At 48.7% G+C, this 17788-nt stretch overlaps 1 protein-coding gene across 1 annotated transcript in view; it reads right to left on the minus strand.

Moving 5' to 3' along the window:
• Window positions 1–454: 454 nt before the first annotated feature.
• Window positions 455–17788, minus strand: part of CRACR2B (calcium release activated channel regulator 2B) — a 30695-nt gene continuing 13361 nt past the window's right edge. Inside the window, exons 9-19 of the mRNA XM_026059105.1 lie at window positions 16150–16337; window positions 15422–15493; window positions 14798–14852; window positions 10354–10433; window positions 6844–7132; window positions 6523–6664; window positions 6194–6275; window positions 3744–3858; window positions 1915–2022; window positions 1337–1413; window positions 455–539 (exon numbers count right to left, since the gene is read on the minus strand). Of these exons, the coding sequence (XP_025914890.1) occupies window positions 455–539; window positions 1337–1413; window positions 1915–2022; window positions 3744–3858; window positions 6194–6275; window positions 6523–6664; window positions 6844–7132; window positions 10354–10433; window positions 14798–14852; window positions 15422–15493; window positions 16150–16337 (1293 nt within the window). The remainder of the gene's footprint in view (window positions 540–1336; window positions 1414–1914; window positions 2023–3743; window positions 3859–6193; window positions 6276–6522; window positions 6665–6843; window positions 7133–10353; window positions 10434–14797; window positions 14853–15421; window positions 15494–16149; window positions 16338–17788) is intronic.

Consider the following 17788-nt stretch of genomic DNA (forward strand, 5'->3'; position numbering starts at 1 on the left):
TAGAGTCAGCCCAAATTTAAAATAATCTCTTTATTTCTTACACAGTTAACAATAACATAATATATTTAAAACAATGCCCATGATGTCCTGCACTCTCTGCTGATAAGCCACATCTTTGCCAGACACAAAAGGAACAAGACTTCATCATTTTACAGAGAAGCGGCTGCTAGAGAAAGGAGGCCCAATTTGTGCCATTAAGCAATACCAGCAGAGTTCCTCCAAAGAAGCAGAGGCCTCCAGAGATCAGGGCTCTGTGCCAAAGTGGGAAATGGAACAGTACAGATAATATGTACATTTTGTCCTGATTTAGTCCCTCAATACTCCCAGCTGGGGAAAACTTGCACCTTCCCCGAGTCTCTGCAGAGCTGATACCATCAGATTCAGCCTGCTCAAAAGGAGCCCAGCTTCGTGCACCAGTGTTGGCACGTGTCTCTTGCTGACTCACTGATGTGCCTTAGGTGCAGCACCCTTTCCTCCTGCTGACATCTTCCAGCTGCAGGGCAGTCTCCCTCTGCCTGTCTTCCTGTGCTGTCAGTAACCTGGAACAAGCCGCACAGATCAAAAACACAGCCTGGATACTGAGCTCTTCCTGCCAAGGCATCTGTCTGTGCCCTTTGTTCCCCATCAGCCAGGGCCATGTAGGGTGTTGAAAAGTGACTAGACAAAAAGCTGGGCTTGTTTGGAGGTTGGGTAAATAAACCACACAGAAAATAAGCATGAATTTGCAGGAGGACAGGACCAGGGAGAAAGACTCAACATGTACAAGAAGGGACGGCATGGCTGTCACAGCACCAGACTGGGGCTTGAGTGGTCTGTGCCTTATCTCCAAGCTCCCAGACTGATGGTAGGATCTCGGGCTGCTCGCTTCACCTGCCTGGGTCATCCCCTGCAGACACATGGCAATAAAGCGTGTCGAAGGCATGTGCTGTGGGAGATATGATTCACCTAGCTACTATGTAAATCATCCCAGTTATTAAATAGCTAAGTCCTGCTGTGAATTTAACAAAGATGATGCAGCAGGAGGGGAAGCAATAAGAGAAAGCAAGAGGATATTTTTGTTGCAAAATTTCAAATACTTTTTTTTTTTCAAAAATACTGCTTTTTTAAAACCCAGGAATCTTACAGCAAACTTCCTTCAGCCTTACAAAGTACTTTATCTATCCCCTTTCAAAAATATTGCCACCAAAATATCACATTCCGTATAATGCTTAATACAGTAAGGAAGAAAAACCATTATAGGTGCATACAGATTTCAAACTGAAAATGACGTCTTAAAATCTGGGATATTATACAAAGCTTTTCTGACTAAATATTCAGATTAAGCCCATTCACTGACCTGGCCATGTGCAGCATGGGCTCCACGATGTTATAGCCAGTCATCGCGCTGCACTCGTAGAAGACAGCCTTGTATTCCTGCAGAGAGCAGAGCGAGGCCCACGGTCTGCTGCGGGCACCCTGCACCATCCACCAGCACCCTCGGGAGCCAGCCCTTTCCCCCCACCCAGCACGCCTGGTGGTACCTCACCCCTCACTTGGGCAGGAGGAGGAGGGCATGCAAACACAAGGAGCGAAGGAGGACTGTGCAGAGCATGCATCAGATGGGAGAATGAACAGGAAAATGGCCATGGATGCTCCCCCCAGAAAGGCTGAGCATCACTGTCAGGAGGCATCCAGCCCACGGAGAAGCACCTTCACATTCCTCAAGGGCCTCAGGTGTCTGCCACATGCTGGCCATCTCATCCTCCCTGCTACCCAAGGGACCTTGGCACTTGTTTGCATTGGAGAACGGGTGGGGGTGAGAGGGAAGGCACCATATTCGGAAATGGCTCTGAGTTCGGAAGGGCTCCCCTCCAGCCAAGCTGCCCTGCTCACAGCCGCAGGGAGGCTGCAGAGCAGGAGAGCACAGAGTCACACCTTTGCCAGCCTTTCCCCCTCCGCCTTGGGCACACTCCGGGCCCCTCTCGGCACAGCATCCGTTTTATTTCCAAGCAGAAAGATCACAGCTCCATCCTCGATACCTTCCTGCAAAAAGAACAGAGCAAAGCACCCGTGAGACTCGTCCGAGGGACAGAAATATCCTGGAGCACATCCTATTTCAGCTTATGTAAACAGGAGCTTTGCCACTAACTTCAGTGGGAGCAGAATCAGGGTCCCTGAAGGAGCTGCCAAAATATTCCCTTTTGCTCACTAAAAGGACCGTTCCACAAGTGGCCCCAGGGATTTGCGGAGGGAAGTTTAAACTACGGGAATATATTCCAAGTGCCTGGAGTGTACAGCTGGGGTGCACAGAGAGGGGAGACAGGACTTAATTCAAGTTCCTCTCTGGGAAATAAGAAACCTGAAGAGCAGCAAATTTGCCCTACTAGGCTACCGGAAATTTAAGTTCAGACAGGGTTTCTTATTAAGTTCAATAATGTTTGTTTAATAATTTCATCTGATGTGCTGTCCTGAACTCAACCATCCTTAGCTGAAAATCCACTGGCCAAGCAGGCTAAGCAGCTTCCAAGCAGAGACCCTTTCTTGCATAGGGCCTCGGCAGTACCTGTTAGTCCTAGGTGATTTCTGGAGCCCATTACCTACGTAAAACTCCCTCTCCAGGGCCCATTAGGAAATCACCAAAGTAAGGACTGCAGAATGTGGCTCAAAATTATTTCCAAACTTAACTGCCTTGGATGATCGACAGTACCAAAACAGCTTAGGTTTCAAAGCAAGATAAATACTAAGGTAAGGGGAAGGAAAAGGGGAGAGATATTTAAAGGTTACAGATTTTGGCTGCTTTCATCTTCTGGTGTGTTTAGTTTAACAGTCCTGAAAGGAGACAGATTTTCAGCAGCTGGTTAGCTTTSGAAATCTTAACCTTTGTCTCTTAGAGTCTAAAGAAATAGCTAAACATTTTTTCCCCCTAACAGGCCTGTGAAACAGGCCTAACACTAAAACCCACCACCCACATTAATTTCACTTTTTGCTTGATTTTTGAGACTCAGCCCAATAAAAAACCACTCTTGACAATTTCACTTCAACTTTGAGTCATCTACACACAACATATCTAAATTATACAGACTGAAGTATTTCTGTCTCCTCACACAGACACAAGCCTCACAGAAATAGTCATCAATGTTTTTGTTGAGAGTTTGGGAGTAAAAATAGGAAAAAAAGCAAAACCCTAGCGAAGTGATATACAGTCACCAAAAAAAGAAAAATCAACAGTTAAAGCTACAGCAAACGAGGGGAAAAAAAGAAGTAAAGAGAGAAGCTGTTACTAATGTTACACAGTCTTATATAGAAATTTCAAAGCAATCAGGATGTGATTGCGCAAAGCACTGTACATGCATGCTGCAGGTCTGAGTCTAAACGCACCAGGGCTGTCTCTCTTCCCTGTGGATAGGCTGGACACCAGGAGAGCTCCTCTCCCCAGCGCCGGTCTGACATGACAGCGTTTAGGAGACGTTGCCAATGCACACAGGCTGCTTACAAATGCACGCCGCTGTTCTGGCAGCTTCCACTGGCTTCTGCTATAGAAACATCCCAACTCATTTAAAGGGTTACCACTGGCTTCCTTAGGACTACTAGGACCTGGTCCAAAACTCACTACCACAGGCAATACCCATAGCATCTGCTGTGATAATTCATCTTCCCAAGGCCAGCAGGACCTCCTGGGGCCTCCAAGAGWGTTGCTCCCAGAGGGGAGATGAGGCAGAGGTGGCAGCAGGGCCAGCGTTAGAGAGCCATTGCCTCGCTCTCACCTGGACACTGCTCATCCAGTTCCGCACTGCCATGAAGGAGCACTCAGCCGTAATGTCGTACATCACCAGGATCCCATCCGCCTTCCGGAAATATTGCTTGGTAATGCTCCGAAACCTGAGCCCAAAAGAAACCAAAGATGCTCTCAAAACCATGGCTGTGTAACAGCAGGAAAGAGAACGGGATTATCTGTCTTTTAGTGCAGGCTCTCTGCAAGGCCTGGCAGCCACACRGGAGAGACATCCCCTGGAGCTAGTGTGTGCACAGGCTGGTAACGGACAGGTCAAATCCATGAGACTTCAAGGCCCCATCTCTGTGAAGGGCCAAGCAGCCAGGACTAAGCGGGAGTCCTTCTATATGGATGATGCTGAGAAAACAGGAAGAAAAACCTTTCCAGTTCAGAAGGAAGGAAGCAGAGATGGGTCTATTTAGGTGGGATAGTAGAAAGTAATTGCCTGTAAAAGGGGAAATGGGTGGGGAAAATATGACCTTTCCATAAAGTCTGGAAGAATCTGCAGACTAAGCTGTACCACAGTGTAAATGAGGCTTGCATAATGTCTGCCCCAGTGCTGCCAAAACAGCAATTAAGGCCTCAGCATAGATACAGTCTGATTCCAAATTCCAAATCTGATTTCAAATCTATAAAGCAATGCCCTCCTGCATAAATTCAGCAGTTAAACAAAATTTCCAGAAGAAATCTCCATCAGACTTCTCCTTTGTCCTGCGGGCACCTGTTAGAACCACAGACTTGTATTTGGAGAACAAACTCCAATTAAAAATCTCTCAAAATCTTAAGTATTTCATGGTAGGGCCATGACACAACATTACATTGCTTGCAAACTCTTGGAATTAAATGCAGCACAAATACTGGAATCTCACTAGAGCGCTGTGTATTTCAGCCCTGCACAGGATAATAAGCTCTGCTATGCTATTAAGAGCCAAGAAAACCTATAGCAAGGAGTGACTTTCCTGAACTCTTTAGTTGATTGTCTGAAGCCTTCCCTTTCCTGGCACAAGGGCATGGCATTCTGGCAACTAATACAATTGAGAAAACACAGACTGTAGCTTTGGCGGTCAAGGAGCACCTCTGGAACTACAGGACATGCCACACACTCCAGAAGAAACACCAAATATAGCGAGAACCAGGCTCAGGGAAGTCACCAAGGACTTCTCTCCCACATGCTCTGAGRAGTTCCTCTCTCTTCCACAGGATATTCGGTTGGACACCTCCAATCAGAAGCAATTCATATTTCTCAAGAGGTAAGAAAAGGATTTTTTTCTTTTCTCATGTTTTCTATTCGAAAGCTATTCAGCCAAGTTCTTCCTTGTGAATACACATCTAAGACCTGCTAAAGCTGCAGGGGATCTTGGCCATACCCTAAATGGCCTTCTGCAGAGGCAATATCTTGAATATAACCTCTGATGCAATCTGACCTCGGTAAAATGTCACATTTTGTGTAATAACAATTCCCCCTTGCTGCTCAGCTTCAGCACTGAAATAACCGCAGGAGTCCCCTAGAAGGGAATCATGATTTCTTTGACATGAAGCTTGAATTTAGAAGAAAAAAAAGTTTGCTTTTCAATACAGAACCCTACTTAGTACATTCCCACCGGATCTGCATGGTCTAGCTGGCCGAGATAGACAGCATCATTAATCCCAGTTAGCACAGCTTAAGGTTATAATCTTCCCATGACCTCAGCTGCCTCCTTGAAAGTCTGGCCCCATACCATATTTAGCACAAAATACACAACACTTATTTTTGCCAGGCTCTGAGAGGAACAGCCCCCTTGAACGGGCTTTCAATCTTCAGCTTCAGAGTACATCTTAAATAAAATGCAAGTTACATGAAGGTAGCAGCAGGCCTTCCTCTCTGGTAGCAGCTGAGGGTGAAGAATATCCTTCCACTGCTCTGCTCCCCACCAAGCAGCACTGGTGACAACCTCTAGTGGTGACCTGTGATTTTGAAGCTAGAGGTCAGTGCAACTGAATCAGAGAATAGGACATCTATCCAGGGTTTTTGGTTCCATCTCAGCTGGAGAAACCGTTACACAGAGGTTTTGGTCACCAGCTCTGTCTCATAGCTCTTCCTGGAAGCAGGCCAATAAAGGAGAACTTCAAGGACTAGAGGAGCTTTGAAGCYCACTATACAGTCATTTATGGGAAGACTGCTTGAAGCCACAAGCATAAGAGTCAGGCATATAGAAACATACTCTCCTGTCAGTCCTCAAAGTCATCTTCACCAGGTCCTGCTTGGCAACCACAACTTCTCTAAGTCTCTGGTGTGGACCTTTGCCACAGGTCCAGCACCAGAATAGCTGCTGTGCACACTATGGTCCTTCTGCAACTGACGATTTTCTCACAGATAGGATCCAGGATATCCTTGCTGCCCCCCTCATCTCCTGTTTCCTACACTGAGCCTGGCAGTGGGGAATCTTCACAGAAAGTGTTTACCTCTCTTGTCCAGCTGTATCCCAAAGCTGTAAGGCAACTTGGGTGTTATCCACCATCAGACTCTTCACCTGGTAATCAATACCTGTCAAGGAGGTAACAGCAATCATAAGACAGGATGGGGAGAGAACAGCTTGCCATTGCAAGACCAATGAGCTGGATCAGCACCATTTAATTCAGGGAAACTAGAAGACTGACTGGAAACTGAGAGGAGACTACTTTTACCTTTAGGGTTAGAAATTGCCTGGACTAAAATAGGGGGAAAAAAGCCTACGTCCAACTTGACATTCCCACTCCTCTTAGCTGGACAGGTCAGGAACCCCTTTACTTACCAATGGTTGCGTTGAGGTCTGCCAAGAACCTGTCATAGCAAAAGCGGTGGATGAAGGAACTCTTCCCAACRCCAGAGTTGCCCACAAACACCACTTTAAACATGCGATCTGGGGAAAAACTGGCTGTTTCCAGTGCCTGGAGCTGTAACAGAAGAAAGGGATGCAGTTTTGAGAAGCCCAGCTATAGGCTGCGCTTTGATTTAGGCAACGGATCCCTGCCCTATAAACATATAGGACTGGAGTTAGGTGGGAAGAGAGTGAGGAACCCTCAAGTCCCTGGTAGGAAGCATTTGAGGAAGAACCACTAGTAATGAGACTCACCCTGGTTTCTGTGCCAATGGGCTGTCCTCTAGGAGGCAATGGAGCATCATCTGATCCATCTGCTGTTTTTCTACAGTCAACATCACTCTTCAAAGTCATCTTCAGTCCCTCAGTGTCTGCTGCTGCTGACCATCTCTCCTCATCTCTGCTCTTCTCTCCAAAGTTCGTGCCTTTTCCCACTGTCAACTCTGTCCCATTGCCTGGGAARTATTTACAGTTCTTCCTGTTGGGTTCTTCCATTGCCACATCCACAGGGAAGGTGAAGGGAAGGTCCGCAGAAGCCAGTTGTCTGTATCAAAGCCCACAGGCACCACAAATGGGATTTGGGGGTGGGGGGGGATGAGGAGAAGGARGAGGTCGCGAGTCCGCAAAACAACCAGTGTGATCCAGTTAGTACCAATGATATGCTTGCAGGAACACTAGTTCACACGTATGCTACTCCCCATACTAAACTATGACTAAGACACCAGCTGCACCCCKAGGGGAAGAGAGACAGCTCACTTGAGCTATGCTGTACTCATATGTGATAACATACATTTMATTAATTTTAATAAAAACATCCCACCTTCTGGATTTTTCAAGGCTTCTTTGCCTCCCGCTTCCCTCAGTACTCAAAAACGGGACAAAGTACATAAAGTACACAAATACAGTGGCAACTGGGAAAAGACAAAAGAAAAAGCAACAGAAAAAACCCTCTTTGTTACCAAAACAACACAAAAAGAAGTGACAAAGGTTTCCTGATTAGCAAAAAGAGTTTTGACTGCAATTAGGGTGAGGGCTGGCTGAGTGCTCTGACGAGGCCGAGTGCAGCGTGCGTGTGTGTTACTGCCCTCTGCTGAAGGCACACAGCCTTGTCCCGGGAAACAAGCCCATCGCTCCCAAACATTGCTGAAGGAGAGTCTTACTGWGCCGAGGGAACAGAAACCTGCTGGCCACCCCACGTCCTGGTTCTCTTGCCATAGGTGTGCAAATTGCAGTGAGACCCTCACATCACAGCACCTGAGCTGGCCATGCTAGCGAACCTGGGAACTGCTGCTGTACAGCTCCAGCAGCCCGGGGCCCGCAGGGGTAGGTGGGCAGGCAGTGTGAATTTCTGTGCTCCTGCAGCCACACTGCATGTAGCAATGAAGTACGTGGGCACATCTACCTGAAATGCAGCAACCACCCCAGAGCCCTGTTCTGGAGCAGTTGCACTCCTGAGTTCCCATGTCACTTTGCACAGTGTTGGCTCTGCTCTGGCCTGCATTYGCGCCTGGCCTGAAGTCAGAGCGCCGGGACCTGAGAGACGTTTGTTCTTCCAAGCTTCCAACCCGCCATGCTGCGCCCTCAAAGGCAAAAATCCCCCAGCCCCCTGCTCAAGCTGTGTTTTGGGGCATAGGTGTTACACCGCCTGYGACTGCGCAGGACCGTCCTGACACACGTCATCCACTGTGGCAAAGTAAGCGGAGGAACATTTTTTTTTGACAGAACCAACTAGAATAACTGATTTAAACTACTGGAATCATTGCCAAGGAGCAAGGAAGTATCTTAGATCTGTTGTGGCTTTCCATCGTTAAAGAATTAAAGAAAGAAGTGAAAAGGCTTAGAAAGCAACCGAAGGATTTTATCCATCACAGAGATCTCCATCACCTTCACTGGCCACCAAACTGGGTTTGAAAGCAAAGAAAAGAGACCAAAGCCTTCCTACAGTCAGTTTGTGCAGAGGCAGTACATCCCACCTCTCTTTGCAACTTTTTCACTAGGCATAAATGCAGGAATGAAGGCAACAACTTTCACTCCTAAGGGTGCACCTCACCTGTGCTGCAAAACTCCCTAACTGCCAAGCCTACGCTTTTTCTGTGGAAGGGAGCTCAAATCCCTGGTCTTCCTCCCTGCATTCTGCCCGAATGCTGGGGCAGAGCTGGGCCAGTTGAAAATTCTCCCCACAGAAAACAGACACATCATCCTGGGCTCAGGCTCTTGGGGGACATAAGGGTGCACAACCTTCCCCCATCTCCCAGGGCCAGCAGGAGTATCAGCAATGAGGGGGTGAGAGTCAAAAGCCTCTTCAGAGAAAAAGAGGACAAAAAAAAGGGACCACAACTTACTGAACAGTGATTCCAAGTTAAAACTTTAACAGCTCTAATGGATTTTATTTATGTTTCTCAAGCAATGTGATGTGAAACAGTACTGGGACAGAGACAGGACCAACAGGTACTTCTCTCTTTTGCCCATCACCCTCTCTGCCAGGCTCCTYTACCCACTAAGCCTGTCCAATTGGTTTATGCCAGCAGCAACTAGCAGGATCTTTGCAAGAAATAGCAGCAAGGCTGGAGGAAAGGAGGGAAAAGGAGAACTTGGGTGTTTGGTCCCAAGGAATGGCACATCTGCCAGGAAAGAGATCTGCATCAGACCTAGCCAAGAAACCCCCTGACCCTGGCTAAAGGATCAGGCCTGCTCCACAGCTAACTTGCTTTTGTAGCAGACCATGAGCTCAGATGCCTGAAGCTCAGTTCCTAAAGGCCACTACTAGAACAGCAAGCGTTAAGGCTAAGTTGCACCTGGAAGAAACTCTCAGCCTAGATCTACATCTCTGGTTGGTACCAGGAGAAGCTGAGGAAGAGTGGGAACTTTCCACAGTGAGCTGGTAGGAAATAGGGAAATGTGCAGTCTTAAAACCTGTCTGAGGCCAGCTGGTCCAGGGGAGATCCAGTTCCAAGTCAGGTCGGGGCTGGGCTGACCTCTCCTGCCTGTCAAATGAAGCAGGCTTTGGGCCAATGCACGTGTTCAGAGCACGCACCTAGTTTGCAATGGCTGATGCTTAAAGCCAGCACAGTTCAGGCAAGCGCATGCACGTGGCTATTGAAGCCACTGTACTATCTGCAAGTTTAAAAAAAAAAAAAAAAGGAAGTGTAGTTTGGGCCACACAGGCACATCTGTCTACCCTGGCTGATGTGCCAGGTGAGGTGTCTGTGCAGGTGTGGCGGGAGCTGGGCAGGATGAACCCTCCTGGAGCTGGGCCTTCTCCTTGGGGCTTTCAGCTGCTGGAGAGAACACAAGCCTTGTGCAACTCCTGCCCTTTGCCATGCTCTGGGGACACACAGTCTGTGGCATGAGGCACCAGTGGACAGGATTTCTGCCCAAGGAGGAGCTGGCACATGTGGGAGACGATCCAGTCATTTTAATGGAGCCTGGCTCAGTCATAAAGGCAGCCTTCATGACTCCCATCCCCAAAACACACTCCCTCAGCCTCTGATGGCATTTAGATTTGCTCCCCCATTGCTGCACGAAGAAGCAACCCAGAGCTGGGGCACCGCAGTGTGAAAGTTAACTGAAGGCACCCTTAGCTCCCCACTGAGACACCATCCTTTTGTGCCAAGAGGCGTTTGGAGCCACAGCCAAGTCACATCCCACCACTCTCCAACAATCAGCCAGTGCTGAGGGGGAACCAGACACAGGACACAGTGACTGACAGGGGACTCCASTGGGCACAGACTGACACCACAAACACAACACAGATGCCCATCTAACCGTTTGACCGGCTTGTCGTCCAGCAGGTAACTGCCTAGCACTGACCCTTTCTTCAACAGGGGCTTTTTGCTCTGAGGCGCCTGGAAGTTGAAAAGAGAAGGGATGAAGAATGCGGTTAGGAGCCAGGAACCTGACCAGTCCCTGTTCAGCCACTCGTCACCTCTGTGACCACTTTGGAAGGAGGGCTGGAGCCCTTCCAGCCCCACGATGTGCAGTGGTGGAGCCCAGTTTGAGGCTTTGGACAGCAGTGAGCACAGGGCTTGCTCTTTCTCCATTCAGCTTGTTTAGCTCATGCAAGAAGGCACCGCTGATGCTGCTTTCCCCTTTGCCACAAAATACAGCAAAAATGATGGTGCCCAAAACTGTAGTCCTTCTCAAGACAGCCAGAGCTGTCCTTCCTGTGGCTTGACCTCCAGCTTGTGCCACAGCTGAATCTCTCTTCCCCCGCCTGCCCTTTTATTATGCCAATGATTTGTGGGAGACATAGTTGCCCCTTCTCCAGAAGGGACCACTACCCCTCCACCTCAGGTACTCACCCATAGCTGCGCAGGCACCTCAGGAACAGCCCATAAGAAAGGAGACTGCTCTGCAAAGGGCAGTGTACATGGTCTGCCTCAGATGCACGTCCCTCTCCATGCTTTCCTCCTACTTACCTCCTAGACTACCACACTCCCTACAGCCAACATTTACCAGCTTCCCAGAGAAGGAGAAGACAGAACAGTTCCTCTCACAACCCTCCTCCCCAACATAAAGCAGCTTTGTCATCCCCAGCAGAGACAAAGATAAGCAGTTTGCCCAAGATCACGCAGGAAAGCCTGTAGCAGAGTGGGGGATGACCCGCCAGCTCTCCCAAACGCTGGGCTAAAGCCTAGCCTCTCTGCCTCATACAGCCGGGCTAACTCCTCTGTTCACCCACAAAATGTGAAATAAGATACAGTGTGGCAAGGTGCCCACCACCCTGGCTCTGAGGGAGATGTACTTCCTCTGTGAGTCTGTAGATTTCGGACACGTCCTCACAAGTTATTTCTGGGGGTAAAGGTGGGGAAAGAAGAGGAGTCTGCAGCCTGCCAGATCAGTTTTGAGCTGACTGAACACCTGCAGGCAGCTCCTGACAGGCCTTCCTTCATGCTGCCCACAGCCCAAGGGAGGACTATAAAGATTACTCCTTCAATAACCTCCAGGTTATTTTAACAGGCAAAAAATTAAAAAGCTGCTCCATGGGCCAGAACTCCCAGAACACCTTTACCACAGTGCAATATAACAAAAGGAGATACTCTGGACCCCATAGAGGGCCTCACCCAACTGGGAACTTAAAGAAAAAACCCAAAACATTTACTGCATGTAAAATTGATGTTTAGGAGAAGTTCCAGACACAGAAGCAATCCAGCACTGAGAGCCATCTCTCAGCAACTTCATTTCCAGAGCAAGGGAAAAGGAAGTGGTTTAAAACAAACAAGGAAACCCACAAAGGGAAACAAACCCACACACCTCAAGTGTCCTACAGCCAACAAGCACATTGACCTTGCTGGTTGTACTTGGTGCTGCCTGGCTCTGGTTTGTTGCAGGAGGCTCGCAACTGTGGAGCGCACATCTTCCAAGCCAAAGGACCCTCAAGTCTGTAGTGACCCATCTGCCAGCACTGATATTAGGCTGTGGTTCAGCCAACCAGTGGTTCTCCAGGGGGAACAGAGGAGGAAGCTTTCAGGGTTTGTGTTGGGAACAGCAGGTTCAGTCAAGGGCACTCTCTAGACACGTAGGAACAAGGAAATCACATTACAGCCCACTGGAGGCTCAGCTGAGTCGCAGCCTTCAGGCAACCTGCTACTGCATCGCCCTGCTTAGAGAGGAAACACAGCCTGCGGAGTACGTACCTGGGGAAGAAAGAAGAAACAACCGGGTGCATTTTCCCATTGGTTCTGCCATGCTTTATTGGCTTGCCAGGTTTATGTAACATTTGGCTTTTCATAGGGATGGTAAAGGGACAGATGCAACACTGCAGCTGTACAACACACAATGCCAAGGATTCCACAATGACAGGGTACATACAGGCATTTCAGATGGGAAAGAAAATAAAGCATCTTCTCGTTTGTCTGTGAAATGCAAATACATGTCTGGTGCGGTCAAAGTCCCAGAACACCCCTCACAATGAATGGACATGAAGTTTGCTCACTCAGGACAAGACCTCAGTCACCACAGAGCAAGCAAATGTAACACAGCCAGATGGGTTATGGGCGCAGAAGGAGCCTGCAACCCCGGGATCTAAAGGGCACTCGCAGCCTTGTTTGGGCACAGGCAGCGCTGCCTCTGACRTGGCCACCAGAGGAAAATGTGCTCCACAGCACTGGGGGGCCAGGCCTGCCCACCCTGGCAAGGCCAGAAACTCTTACAAAGARTAAGGTATTAAATTGGGCACTGAGAAGTGCAAAGGAGCAGTGGCTGTGTTGCCATCAGCCACATACAGCCCAACACTCCTTCCAACCACTTGAACGTCTTTACTATGAAAGAACCACTGTTCATCACACCTTCATTTCACAGAAATAACACAATCCTTCCCAGCACTGACAGAGAGTATTAAGGACATACATGTTTTTACAGGCTAAAAAGAAATCTATATTCTCTGCTAGGGAGTGGGCCACACACCAGGAATCCACGTCAGAAGGCTGGACTACCCTTTTTGCTGCTGCAGGGAATTATTGTTATATCCTGTCCCTCTTACAGTTGGACAGGCTAGAAGGCAGGTCTTCTGCAGGTGCTAGATGATAGCAGCATCTCTGCAATCCCTTGGAGCCCTGCTTTCCTGCAGACTGAAATGAGAGTGGCCAACAGGCTCTGGCTGTCAAAGGAAAAAAACCCTATTCCAGCACAGGTTCGATCAGCCCAGCATGACCCAGCCTTGCCAGATGAGCAACGTTGGCAGCTGGAGTTCACCCTGCTGCTCCATCCCTACCGCCTGCCCAGGAAGGAGAAGGGAGAAAGCAGCTCCTCTGTGCCATGACTGCCTCCTGCCAGGCTCTCTCTTAGGTCCATCTGCAGCTGTCCTGTTTCAGACCAGCCCTGGGCAGGTCCTAGYGGTGGAGAAGACAGGAGAGGAGCACCAGCTTTGCACACACCCAGGCACCTCCCTGAATTGCAGTGCCCACAGGTCTGCCAGCCCACCCACAGGAACCCAGAAGTTGCTGTAGCTTTACACATGGAAACAGGAGAAAGCACCATTTTCTTTGCCTATTTGCACTGGACTCTGCAACAAAGTAACTGTGTTTATTACTTTTCCAGAGGAAGCAGTAAGCTCTGGCATACACACACACACACACGCATGCACACACAACACACCACATCTTTAAAAACAAAAGATCTCCCTTCAGATTTCAGAAACACACACACAGGCAGGCACACACACCTCACCTCCTTATGATAGTTACTGAAGTTATTCTCCTGAGTAGAAAGCAGCTGTGTAGAGACTCCACTCAGCAAGTGCCCCTCAAAAGGCTAAAGGGCAACTCTATCCTACCCGGGCCCCGTCCCCGGGCCTGCTTTCATGTTCCTTCACATACCAGCCACAAAGGACATGTCTCATCTCTTGTGGCCTACTACTGGCTGTCATCACTGCAAGAGAGCTGCTTCCAGGCCTTCAAGTGGAGCATGGTGGCAGAGCAGGGAAAGGAACGTGGTAGCAGGGATGAGTCCCAAGAAGGGCACAGAGCAGCCTTGGCAGTGACATATGGGAACACAAAGACTTCTTCCATGAAAAAAAGAATAATAATTAAAAATAGATCACATGCCCGTACTTATCTGGGAGGCTGAGAAAGGCTAATGATGGAATTGACTGTCCCAGATGTTCCCCAGGGCCAACAACTGCCCATATTCCAAGCAGGCTTCCTGCTTCCTCCTAGTCCTTTGATACAAGGCTCAAAGCTGCATCTCCACCAGAGCAGAGTTTGCAGGAATGGGGTGGCTGCCCCAAAGGGAACATCTGAAAACATCTGCTATGAACTCGAGGGGTCAGAGACGAACTCTAAAACCCTCCCATCCCCCTGCCACCTCCAGTGCAGCCGGCAGCGTATCTGGGAATCCATCTTCTTCCTCCCACCCAGCTCCAGGGATGCATCCAGCTTCACTACCCCCCTCACATGTGCCCAGTGCCTGTCACAAAGCGCAGGCCCAGCACAAGCAGCAGGCAGCACCCCACTGCAGTCCCGCAGAGGGCTATGTTGCAGTCCCAGGCTAATGTGCCTTGGTTTGAACCTGGGCAGCAGCTGGAGAGAGCAGAGCTTCTCTCCAGCTCTGGCGGAGAGGTGCTGTGAAGTCTGTACTCATGCACTACATCAGGCCTCGTGAGCTCAGGTCATTGTCCCCCGTGGAAGTGACAGGCCCCCGAGTGGTGACAGCAATAGCAGCAGATGAAAGGAGGGTGCTTAGGAATTAGGATTTTCTTTCTTAGACTAACCAGCKTCTTGGCTTCAAAAGTGTCTCGCTCATCTCGAAGTTTCTTGTTCATCTCTCTGCTCCAAAGGAAGACACAGGAGAGAGACAAAGAAGCACTCATTGAAAATGAAGTAAAGACCAGCATTTGAATGCTAGGAAGGAGAGGGAGCTTGGGACACGGATAAAGATGCTCTTTACTGCTAGACAGGTTGGGACTTCAATGCATCCCAGCACAGTTGATAGACTTCACATGGTCCCCTTAGTCAGCAAGAAAGACTAAATCCCTCCAGTGGAGGGATTAGTTGGTGCAATAACACAGCCTGTGCTCCGCTGGAGCTGATCAGATTGCACAACACTGTCTGGCTCTGGCCCTAGGAAAACAGGCAGCGTGTGAATGCTGCTTGAATACACTCCCATAGCTTTCTATGGAGAGAATGAGCACGGTGCYGAAACCTCAGCACTGCCAGTGAACCAGCAAATAAGCTTAGCGAGAAAGAGACCATCAGAAAGAAAGGACAGTTCCCCATTCCCACCCCCAAACAAGCCATTGACTTTGTCAGCCAGACTCCCGAGAGCAAGCAAGCAGGGTTTGAGGCTGTCTGCTGTACACCAAGGGCTCAGCATCTCCCACCACCTCTGTTCTTACCTGAGGAGCTCCAGCTGCCGAAGGAGGCTCTGTTTCTCTTTCTGCATGTTCTTGGAGACTCTAAACACATCCCTGGGTGAAGGAAATTTTAAAAGTGGAAGTCAGTGAGGCAAGAAATACAAAGCTCCCTTGCATTTGCAAAGAAGCATCCTTTGCTAGGATGTTTCAGTGGAAGAGGCACGGCCGTGAGAGCCAGCTTTCCTGCTCTCCTTCTGTGTGAGGACAGGTAATCCATTTTCCCCTGTTCACCCTCCAGTTTCCTCAACTGCTAGACATGGGAAGAACATTTACTGCCATCTGGAACTGAAACATCCCAATGAAAAGCAGTTGGGTATTATTAGATAAAGCTCCAAAACAGAAACACAAGCGATTAGCACAGGATCTGTAGGAACTTTGCAGAGGCAATGGTGAACTGGAAAATACAATGAAGGAAACCTCCTTTAGACTGAGGGACACTTGTATTTTTTTATAGTGCTTTTATAGCCAAATATCAATGAACAAATTCATTTCCCACTATAGGCAGGTGAGAGGTAGCAGTATTACTCCCTGTTTAGGCTCGTAAGATCACTGGGGTTACTTCTCTTTCTCAAGAAGAGGCAGGCAATCCTCTGACAGAGTGAAAGCTTCTAATTAGAGATTCTTGTTCTTTAATTACTTGCACATCCTTCCTCTCTGCCTGGATCCCCTCCCAGACAACCCACCCTCCTGCCCTTCCTGCCCATCCCCACCTGTCCTTCTGCTCCTGTTCAAGCTGGGCCTCTTTCTGGAGCTTCTGTAATTGTCCCTTTGCTGCCTCCAGCTCCCATTTGCTTTTCTCCAGCTCTTCCAGGAGGTTTTCATTAAGGTGCCGGAGCCTTTCATTCTGCACCCGGGTCTCCAGTTGCTCTGAGTTCAGAGACTGTAGCTGATGTTCCAGCTGCAAGGAGAGAGGAGGAAGAGGAGAAAGGGTTAAATACAGAGAGGAAGGGATTTGTGCTACAGCTGTGACTGATTGAGAAAACAGGCTGAAAGAACAGATATAAACAAGAAGGCAGACAGGAGGCAAAGACAACTTAGGTCTACAAGACTACCAGTGGTGTCAAGAAGGTGAACAGGAAACAATTATTTCTCATCGGTGCCAGCACTGGGGAGCAAGCAATGCAATTAGTCAAGCATAACTAAGGAAGCACTTCAGGCAGTGTGAGGAACTTGTTGCTGTCAGGCATTATGGAGATCAGACTGCAAATGTGGGTGAAAGAAGGACTAGAAAAAATTGGGGGGGAGGGAKAGGCAGAGGTGTGTTTGTAAGGAGTTTTAAGCACTTCTGGTTTAGGGACTTCTTAAGCCTGTCGTAGGTGAAAGGTGGATGTATTGAAGTGTAATGGGCATGTCACACTACACAGGTCCTACTTTAAATATTGACACATGGAAAGTCAAGCAAGTGGATGACCTTCACTCTAGCCCAAGCTCCTGTTGGAGATGGGACCTTGGGCTAGAGGGACCTTTGTTTTGTCTCAGTGTGTTGTTTTTATACCACTGGGGCACAGTTCCACCCTAGACAGTGCAATAAGACATCAGCATAACTAACAAGCCTGACTTGGAAAGTTCAAAGCCTGCTATCTTGTATTCAACCAGTGACTTGATTCATCACAACATATAAAATGTCCGGCATAGCTTGGGAAAGAGTCAAGGACAGAGACGCAGCAGTCAGACACACTCATTTCAGATGTTGAGTAGGACATTGCTGGAAGGATGGTACTGACACTTCAGGGTCGAGCCAGCCATTATAGCTAACCAGGGCCCTCTGCTGAAGTTGGTGCTATGCAAAGATTATGGTCCCCATCTGAGAACTTATAGCCCAAATATAAAATGATACAATCGCTGCTTTGCAACCAGAGAGGAGCACCAGGAGCCAGTTCCAGTCAGTGCAGCAGGTGGTAGAATCAGCCTCCCCAGGGCTCAAGGCCAGGGGGTTGCAATAGAGACAGCAGCACGAGCAGAACACGGGACCAGAAATCATGTTTCCTAAATCTCACTCAAAAAATTCTCCCAGTTTACAGCAGCCCACTCCCACATCAGGACTGCAAAGACTGACAGCACTTTGGCTGGGACTGTCAAAGAGCTTGTGAGAACTGAAAGCCAACATCCACAGTTGCGGTCACCCAGGCTGAACAGGCTCTTTTTCTCAGAAGTTTTGAGTACAGAGCTTAGCCCTCTAAATACCATGTGTGACAACTTCTTGCCACCTAGAAAGTTAGGCAAGGGCACAGAGATGTGATCTCAGCACAGAACAGGGTCTCTTGTGGAAACCCATGCATACTTTAAGCCTGCCTTTTTTGCACCTTCAGTTAAACCCTCAAAGGCAAACTAAAGCAGCACCCTGTGGCA

This window comes from Apteryx rowi, unplaced genomic scaffold (assembly GCF_003343035.1).
Source record: "Apteryx rowi isolate R43461 unplaced genomic scaffold, aptRow1 scaffold_152, whole genome shotgun sequence".
In the NCBI taxonomy this organism is placed as follows: Eukaryota; Metazoa; Chordata; class Aves; order Apterygiformes; family Apterygidae; genus Apteryx; species Apteryx rowi.